The sequence below is a fragment of the Gorilla gorilla genome, chromosome 8 (genome assembly GCF_029281585.2).
Source record: "Gorilla gorilla gorilla isolate KB3781 chromosome 8, NHGRI_mGorGor1-v2.1_pri, whole genome shotgun sequence".
Taxonomy (NCBI): Eukaryota; Metazoa; Chordata; class Mammalia; order Primates; family Hominidae; genus Gorilla; species Gorilla gorilla.
In genome coordinates, this window is record NC_073232.2 from 45,446,609 (window position 1) to 45,456,245 (window position 9,637).

The 9,637-nt window shown below is 48.6% G+C and overlaps 1 protein-coding gene across 13 annotated transcripts in view; it reads left to right on the forward strand.

Moving 5' to 3' along the window:
* Positions 1 to 5,824, forward strand: part of LRRC20 (leucine rich repeat containing 20) — a 108,371-nt gene extending 102,547 nt beyond the window's left edge. For 12 of the 13 annotated variants that reach the window (XM_063710029.1, XM_019035446.4, XM_063710034.1 and 9 more), the window contains one exon: positions 3,291 to 5,824. In XM_063710029.1, the coding sequence (XP_063566099.1) occupies positions 3,291 to 3,445 (155 nt within the window). In that variant the 3' untranslated portion in view covers positions 3,446 to 5,824. The remainder of the gene's footprint in view (positions 1 to 3,290) is intronic. The other variant, XM_063710031.1, reaches the window with a different exon arrangement.
* The last annotated feature ends 3,813 nt before the right edge of the window (positions 5,825 to 9,637 follow it).

Consider the following 9,637-nt stretch of genomic DNA (forward strand, 5'->3'; position numbering starts at 1 on the left):
CTTGGCCTCCCAAAGTGCTGGGATTACCGGTGTGAGCCACCGTGGCTGGCATTTCTTCCTTTTTAAGGCTGAATAATCCTGCATTATCAATGCCACGTGCCATAATGTGGATGAGCCTTGAGGACATTATGCTCAGTGGCATAAGCCCATCACAAAAAGGCAAATACTATATGATTCCACTTATATGAGGTACGTAGAGTAGTCAAATTCATGGTGGTTGCCAGGTGCTGGGAGGAGGGAGGGATGGGGAGTTTTTGTTTAAATGGGTATAGAGTTTCAGTTTTGCAAGATCGAGTTCTGGAGATTGGTTGTAAAACAATGTGAATGTGTCCATGCTGCTGAACTGTACACCTAAAAATGGTTACTATGGTAAATTTATTTGTATTTTACCACAATTAAAAATTAAAAATAATATTTAAAAAAGATTGTTATTGGTGCTTAGTAAAAAAAAAAAAAAAAAATATATATATATATATATATATATATATATATATATATATAAAGAAGTGGCCTGATATCTATATAGCACAGTACCATTTGCCTAAAGTAAAATATGTGTATAATATCCATTAGTGTGTTCTAAAATTAAACACAAAACAACCACAAAAACAAAAAGCCCCCAACTGTGGGCAATATTTTGTGCCTAGGAGAGGACAGGAGCTGGCTCTTGCCATCACTGTCGGCCTGAGGTTGTGTAGGACTGCATGGGATGAGGTCTGGCCCCGTCCTGTGCTAGGGTGGGAGGTTTTCTGGGATCCAGCTGCTCACGGAATTGGATCGGGGAGGAGCGGATGCAGCCAGAGCCTCAGCTTGCACAGGGCCCGCATCGAGGGCAAGCGTCCTAGTGTTGTCTGAGTGATCCTAAAGGTTAGGTGGGAGGAACTATAACAGGTTACCAAGTGTTAGTATAGCTGCTGCCTTATTCTGGTCCTTTAAAAAAAAAAACTGAGGCGAAATTCACATAACATAAAATTAACCACTTAACCACATAAAGTGTATAATTCATTGGCATTTAGGACATTCACAGTGTTGTGCAATCATCACCTCTATCTAATTCCAAAATACTTCTGTCACCCCAAAGGAGTCCCCATATCCTTTAAGCAGTTGCTCCCCAATTTAATTCTGTTTGAGGAAATATTAGTTATGTCCATTTTCAAGATTAGGAAAACAAGGTACGGGAAGTAATACAAATTTTTAGGTGGTAAAGCTGGGGCATCAGCTTAGGGCTGTCTTAAATTTCATGTCTGTGACACTAGGCTGTGCTGCGTCTTCAGTTATAGCTGAGAATATTGGACTTGGAATTAATTATAGATCACTACTATCTTTATGTTTATTACACTGTGACATTTTTGATGAGTGTTGGAAAATGCCCTAGTATCTTATGTAAGTTAGGTGGATGACAGCTTGAAACTTGATTTCCAAATTCTACACGTTAAATTTTGGAAACTAGAGCTTGGACAGGAGATGTGTTTGTTTTGATTCCAGAGGACATTCCATCTCTAAGTGATGATCCAGCATAGTGATGATCCAATATAGTCTGGAACTTCCCAGATAGCTCTTATGGAGCAGTGATATAGGTAGGGCACATTATCAGGAGTCCTGATAAATTCAAACTGTAACTAACCTCCCTTAGATAGACCCAAGATAGTCATGTCTGCTTCTTTAGGGACTCTTTAGGGGTATGATGGAGCAGATGGCATGATAGAGTGGCATTCCCATAGTTAAGAAGAATTTCCATAGGCCACTGTATGCGACTTCCTCTCTCTTGGCAAAAATATTCTTTATGCACATAATAGTCTTTGTTTTTTAATAGTTTTATTGACACATACTATACAATTCACCCATTTAATATATGCAATTCAGTGGTTTTGGCATATTACGTTATTTTTTAATTGTGATAAAATATATATAACAGAACCCAGGAGGCGGAGCTTGCAGTGAGCCGAGATCGTGCCACTGCACTCCAGCCTGAGCGACAGAGCGAGACTCCGTCTCAAAAAAAAAAAAAAAAAAAAAAAAAAAAAAAATATATATATATATATATGTAGAACAAAATGTGCCATTTTAACCTTTTTTTTTTCTTTTAAGAAATAGAGACTGGGGTCTCACTATGTTGCCCATCCTGACTTTGAACTCCTGGGCTCAAGAGGTTCTCCTGCCTCAGCCTCCTGACTAGCTGAGACTATAGCCTGGCTGATTTTAACCATTTTTAAGCATACTGTAGCTCAGTGGCATTAATTACTTTCACCATGTTGCGCAACCATCACCGCTATCTATTTCCAAAATATTTTCATCACTCCAACAGAAACTGTAGCTATTAAGCAATAAATCCCTACTTCCCCTTCTCCTAGCCCCTGGGAACCTCTGTTCTACTTTCTGTTTGTATGAATTCAGCTACTCTATGTACCTCACATAAGTGGAGTCATACGGTATTTGTCTTTTTGTGCCTGCCTTCTTTCTTTAGCACGATATTTTCTCTTTTTTTTTTTGAGACAGAGCTTTGCTTTGTCGCCCAGGCTGGAGTGCAGTGGTGCGATTTCCCCTCACTGCAACCTCCGCCTCGTGGGTTCAAGCAGTTCTCTGCCACAGCCTCCCAAGTAGCTGGGATTACAAGCACCCACCACCATGCCCGGCTAATGTTTTTGTATTTTTAGTAGAGATGGGGTTTCACCAGCTTGGCCAGGCAGGTCTTGAAATCCTGACCTCGTGATCCACCCGCCTCACCCTCCCAAAGTGCTGGGATTACAGGCGCGAGCCACCACGACTGGCCTAGCACAATGTTTTCAAGGTTCATTCATGTTGTAACCTGTATCAGAATTGCGTTCCTTTAAAAGGCTACATAGTATTCCATATATCATATATATATGGACGTATATATGGACAACATAGTATATATCATGTTGTTTATCCATTCATCTATTGGTGGACATTTGACTATTATAAATAGTGCTGCTATGAACATTTGTGTAAAATTATTTGTTTGAATGCCTGTTTTTAATTCTTTCAGTTCTACCTAGGAGTAAAATTGCTGGGTTGTATGGCAATCCTACGTTTAACTTTTTGAAGCAGTTGATTCTTATTTTTTAGGATGCTTTCCTCCATGTGGTTGTTATATCCTGGTGGGCCCGATGGCCCTTCGCACAGGGCTGGGCACCAGGAGCTGAGCCCACGTGCAGTGGGCAATGGAGAGCTGCCCCTCACCATCAGGTGCTCAGAGTCCACATGGCCCATTGTCCTTTTCTGTCTGGTTGGCCTCCACCACTCTAACCTGTCCATTCTGTCCCCACTAGATGTGCCTGTGGAGAAGCTGGCCGCCATGCCAGCCTTGCGCAGCATCAACCTCCGCTTCAACCCACTCAACGCCGAGGTGCGCGTGATCGCCCCGCCGCTCATCAAGTTTGACATGCTCATGTCTCCGGAAGGCGCAAGAGCCCCCTTACCTTAGGCCACCCTCCTCATGCCCACCCAGCAAGGGACAGAGGCCACAGGCCTGGAACCCTGGAAGGGAGGGAGGCCCATGGGAGGCCAAGCCTGGGGGCTGGGGGTGGGTGGGCCGAGCAGCACGTGGTGGGTGGGGTGCAGCTGGTCTGGATAGATAGCTTACAGCAGTAGTGGGCTCTGGAATGCCCAAGGGAAGAGGCAAGGTGGGGCCTGCAGCCTGGACTCGGCACTCACAGCTGCTGTGCAAACTCAGGCAGATCTCCTGCCCTCTCTGAGCCTTGTCACTTGAAAAAAAAAAGGACCCTTTACCTCCTGTGGGCTCCCTGGAGGTTTTTAAGCAGTACGTGCCTCCAAGTTACCTCCAGATCAGCAGGCACAGGTGGGCATTGCTGGGTATTTTCTGAGCCCCTGCGGGTTTGAGGCCTTGTTTTTAGTGCTGAAAGCCAGTTGCTGCCCTGAGAAGAGAAGACAGCCTCCATCTATTTATTGCTTCCTGAGAACTGACCTGGATGCGGCCCTCCGCAGGGCCCGGTCTTCAGTCCTGTGGTCGCTGGACTGGTGGGAACCTGAACTAGGAGTCCTGGGAGAGCTGTGGTGGGAATATGGGCTGGCACTGCTGCAGGGCAAGAACATTCATGTAGGAGCCCGAGGACCAGCAGCCTGGGAATGGGGAGCAAGTCACGTCAGCTCTGTCATTCCCCACATTTAACAAATTGGCGGGGTGGGAAGTCCTGAGTGCTCCGTCCCTCTAGCATCACTCCTGAGCTGCGGGAGAGGTGGCCCAGAGAACAGCAGAGTCAATTACACCTGCAGCTCTGGTCTAAAGTGATTAGATGGCCACCCTCACCACTGTCCAGTCCAGCAGCAGCCTGGCTGCTTTGTCATGGCCTCCTGGGGGCAGAAGGCGATGTGGACCACGGGATTTGTAGCCAGCCAGCTCCCAGGCCAACGCCCAAAGCCCTGATGACCTAGTTCTTTTGAGGCCCTCAACCTGGCATCTTACGGTATGGTCAGGCAACAGGGTGACCAGCTGTCCTGGTTTCCCAGGACATGGAACTTTCAATGCTAAAACTGGGACAGTACCTGGCAAGTGGGGATGGTTGGTCCCCTACCAGGAGAGGGCCTGGGTCTCTTGCTTCCTGAGAATGCCTGTGGCTTGAAGAACCTTGACTGCTTGGTCCTCAGGTATCTACCTCCCACCTTCTCCTCATCTGTGGAGCAAGCCAACTCAGTGCCCCAGACCCCACCTGATCTGCACCTTTGTTTGAATCTCCAGAGACACCTGAGGCCCCAGGGCTTGAGGCAAAGCCAGGCCATCCAAATCCTGTGTGCTGTGGACAAGTGGCCACTTTACTACTCCTAAGGCTAAGATGTTGAGAGCTCAGACCACTGCTCAGAGCAGTAATCCCTGCTCAGAATGCTCCCAGTTCCCTCGTCCCTGCCCAGGTCTCTTGTCTCTTGGGAAGGAACTGACAGGTTGGGCCATTGTTGGGCCATCACTGAGTGCTCAGTATCTCAAGAGACTCTGTTCATTCTGCTCATATCCCAAGGCCTGGTTGGTCAAACTCTGGGCAAAGGGTTTTCAGGGTGAGGAGGTCAAGACAGGATCTCCAGAGCTACCGAGTTCATCTGTGGGTGTTGGGGGCAAGTGGGGGCTGAAGTCCTGTGCAGGCTGCGCTGGCCCCACCTGCCTTGTGCCCTGGAGTGGGGTTTCTCCTTGTTGAAGAAGAGGCATCCTTCTCTGATGTGCACAAACACAATGTATGACCAGAGCCTTGCAACTCAAAGTGTGGTCTGTGGACCAGCAGCGGCAGAGACACCTGGGAGCTTGTTAGGAATGCAGAGTCTAGGCCTCACCCTATACCTCCCGACTCAGACCCTGCATTTTAGCAAGACCCCCAGCTGATTCCTATAAGCACTTCAGAGTTTGAGAAGCAAGGACCTAGGCTGGGGATGTCCTCCGAGCAGAGGGTGAAGTTTCTCTCACTTCTCTCCCTGCCACTTCCAGGGATCTGAGCCTGTGCTCAGCCTCCTCCCTAACCCACCCTGGGAGACACTTGGCCTGTTAGATTGTTCAGAGTCTGCATGGCACTCCTGAAGAAGGGAGTGTGACCTGCAGTCACCAGGAGATGAGGGTTAGGTGTGCCCAGCCCTCCAGACTCGGCCTTTCTGGTTAACCCCTGCATGCCAAGCTGCCTGCTGCCCCAGGTCCTCACCTCAGGCCTTTGAAGGGGCAGCTTCTGGAAGTTGTTTTCTCCTCTGCTTGGAGAGTTTGCCCTTGTCTGTCTTGGAAAGTGTGGGCAGCCACAGACGCCCCCAAATCAGAGCTCACAGTGAGTGAGCCCCTAAGCTTCAGTTTGCAATAAAGAATGCATTGGTTTCATCTGCCTGGTTGGTGTTTGATTCATTCTCACTGTACAGACCTCCTATAGCCTGGGCGTCAAACCAGCCCACATGCAAGAGGGGTGCCCTCTTGTTGAAAGCACGAGGTAAAGAAAGCTAGAATGGGATGAAACGTGGATTATTCACAGGTGGGCACAGGTGCAGCCAAGCAGAATTGGTGCGTGCCCCCCAGCTGCGTTACTGCAGGATGGCTAAACATCAGGGGGAGACTGTATCTGGGAAAGGATGAAGAGACCCACTATCTCCAAATTTCTCTCTTACCAGTGCCAGAAATTATTCCCTTAGTAATTTGTTCCTCTGAGTCCATGGTTCTCAAAGAGGGATCTCTGGGCCAGCAGCATCCGCAGCACCAGGAAGTTAGTTAGAAATGCGAATAGTTGACTCCACCCTAGATGTGCAGAATCTGAAACTCGGGGGTGGGGCCCAGCACTCTTAACAAGCACTCCATGTGGTTCCGATGCCTGCTGAAGTTAGAGAACTACTGCTCTGGGTTCAATGTTAAAGTCAGGTTTTGCTTTTTTGAAGTCTGAGAGGCCAGCTTAAGTTTGCCTTGAGTTTTAGTCCAGATGCTCCATTGTTTCTAATTATTATTATTATTATTACTATTTGAGACGGAGTTTCACTATTGTCGCCCAGGCTGGAGTGCAGTGGCGTGATCTCGGCTCACCGCAACCTCTACCTCCCAGTTCAAGAGATTCTCTTGCCTCAGCCTCCCAAGTAGCTGGGATTATAGGCGCCCACCACCATGCCTGGCTAATTTTGTATTTTTAGTAGAAATGGAGTTTCGCTATGTTTGTCAGGCTGGTCTTGAACTCCTGACCTCAGGTGATTCACCTACCCCGGCCTCCCAAAGTGCTGGGATTACAGGCATGAACCCACTCCCAGCCGATCCATTATTCTTTTTATTTTATTTTATATTTTTGAGACGGAGTCTCACTCTGTTGCCCAGGCTGGAGTGCAGTGGCATGATCTCAGCTCACTGCAACCTCCGCCTTCCAGGTTCAAGCAATCCTCCTGCCTCAGCCCCCTAGTAGCTGGGATTACAGGCATGCGTCACCATGCCTGGCTAATTTTTGTATTTTTAATAGAGACCGGGTTTCACCGTGTTGACCAGGCTGGTCTTGAACTCCTGGCCTCAGGTGATCCACCCGCCTCGGCCTCCCAAAGTGCTGGGATTACAAGTGTGAGCCACTGCGCCTGGCCCAATTATTTTTATTTAACAAACACACATAGAGCTTAGTGGGTACCAGGCAGTGTCTTAGTGCATTATAGCTATTAACTCATTTAATCCCTGTAACAATCCTAGCTAGCTTTGTGATTTGGATAAATCTCTTTTCCTCTCCAGGCCCTGTTTCCTGTCTGTAAAACTAAGGGGCTAAACCAGGAGACCCCTAAGGGCCTTTCCAGAACTCATATGGTCACTATGTCTCAGCTCCTGAAGGCCCTGTGATCACTTATAACTGTCCCCTTTGGATTAGCCTGGACTCAGGCCGCTGGCCTCCCCCACCCCAAAGGTCAGAGGTCAGAGAGAGGACTCCCACCTGCGTAGTTTTCTGTTGAAGGATGCCTCACCGAAAACATCACCAGATCCACCTGTTAATCAGGCGAAGCTGATTCTACTTTTCCTGCTCAAACTTGACAGTTTTCCTAGCGTGTCAGACTTGGGAAGACAGGAAGTGATGAGAGATTTCAGAGTTTGGTTTTAGGTGGGACTTTCAATGCAGAGAAGGAAGCCTCGATTAGGATTGGGTAAAGATCAGGACATAGTTTAGGATCGGTGGACACAGCAAAGGGGGATTTTGAGGCAAAGGGTACAAAGAGTCTTGGTGCGTAAACTCTCTTTTGATGAGATTAAGAGTTGATCAGTTTGCTGTTGCTTTAAATGATTCCTTCAGAAAGCTCCTGGAATGAACAGTGAAGTTATTTACAACTTTTTCTTCCTGGGCAAGAGTTTCCAGGACTAGTACTGTTAGGCTGGAAAAGATGGAGGAATAATGTGGACGGGAAGCTGTGTGGGGCTACAGGATTCTAATTGTAGTCTCACCCAAATACCATGTTGTACCCCAGAGCCCCGCTTTGGGTCTGTTCTTCACATGAGATGTGCCCATCCCTTCACAGAAAGCCAGCCCTGGGAAGCGAGCAGCAGTTCCTGAGCAATAATTGGCACCTGCCCCAGAAGGCCTCGGCAGAGCCCTGAACCAGATGTGAAGGGCAGGAAGGGCAGGCCTGGGGGAAGAGCGTGACTCAGGCAACTGGGCAGGAAAACCTCTCCAGCCCATGAGCAGCCAGGCCGTGCTCTGACTGTGTCTCCAGGCCAGGCAGGCTCGGTCCACGCCTGAGAAAAGGGACATAGCCGAGTTGCGTTAGGTCGAAGCAGGAGCACCCCTGGAGCTCCTAGTGTTTATCAGCACCAGGCAGGCACTGGTATGTGGTTTGGGTTTTTTTGTTTTTTGTTTTTTTGTTTTTGACGCAGAGTCTCGCTCTGTCACCCAGGTTGGAGTGCAGTGGTGTGATCTTGGCTCACTGCAACCTCCACCTCCCAGGTTCAGGTGACTCTTCTGTCTCAGCCTCCCGAGTAGCTGGGACTACAGGTGCGCACCACCATGCCCAATTAATTTTGTATTTTTTTAGTAGATACAGGGTTTTGCCATGTTGGCCAGGGTGGTCTGGAATTCCTGACTTCAGGTGATCCGCCCGCCTCAGCCTCCCAAAGTGCCAGATTACAGGCATGAGCCACCACGCCTGGCCAGTGTGTTTCTCATTTATTGTTAACATCACCCCTCTTGGTGCCCACTCTATGGATGAAGAAACAGGCTTAGCACGTGACTAGGAAGGAGCAGGGCTGGGGTTGGTTTAAACTGGGTTGCAAGTTCCGGGTTTTTGCTGTGAGCCCCGGGTCCCTCAGGAGGCCGGCTTGGACTGAAGTGGTTGATTGCTTTCTTTAGCTGACACGGTCCTTCTACCAACCCATTCCTGTGAAAAGACCTCTCTGAAGCTTTACTTTCCTCATCTATAAAGTGGGTGCCAACACTGCCTTTCCTAATCCCATAGGGTTAAGAACAGGTGACAAAGGTAAGTGCATCAGCATGGTGCCCAGTTCACACTCCAGAGAGTTTCCTCTCACATCTGCTTATGCCCACCCTTGTGTGGGCACAGCCTTTAGTGCCCAGATAAGAACCTCACCTCTCTCAGTGCCGTGCAGATCTGCATGCCACACATACCTGGAGCTCATCTGGCCAATGGGAGATTTAGTCCCACAGAGGATGAGAAGATTGACAGTTCCCCGCTCCCTCCATCTTCATAGTTCAGGAATCTACAAAGGCTCTGTCTCAGGCCTTTGAGGATGATGAAGTACTCAAGGCGTTGGCTGGGAGCCAACTGGAGCCCTTGCTACCCTATGTGTGTACATTCAAGTTCATGCCAGCAGAAGCACCTGGGCACCCTGCTTCCTGCAGCTGGGAAGCACTTAAGTTGGGGTGCCCTCCAGGGTGGACTCTGCAGGACTGCCCCAGTGCATGACTGCAGGGGGTGTCACTCACAATGCAGTCTCAGTAACTGACACCATTTGCATAGAAAACTGTGAATGGGCCACCTGGCGCTGTGCTAGGGCTGGTGCTGCATCTATGGACTGTTTCCAAGAGAACCAATCACGGGAGCTTTCTCAAATGTAGATTACCAGGCCTATATGAGCCCCATTAAACCAGACTCTGGAAGTAGGACTCATACCTCTGCACCTTAAAAGGTCCCTATTCATCCTTCACACAGCACGCAGAGGATCCTTCTAAATCCCAAC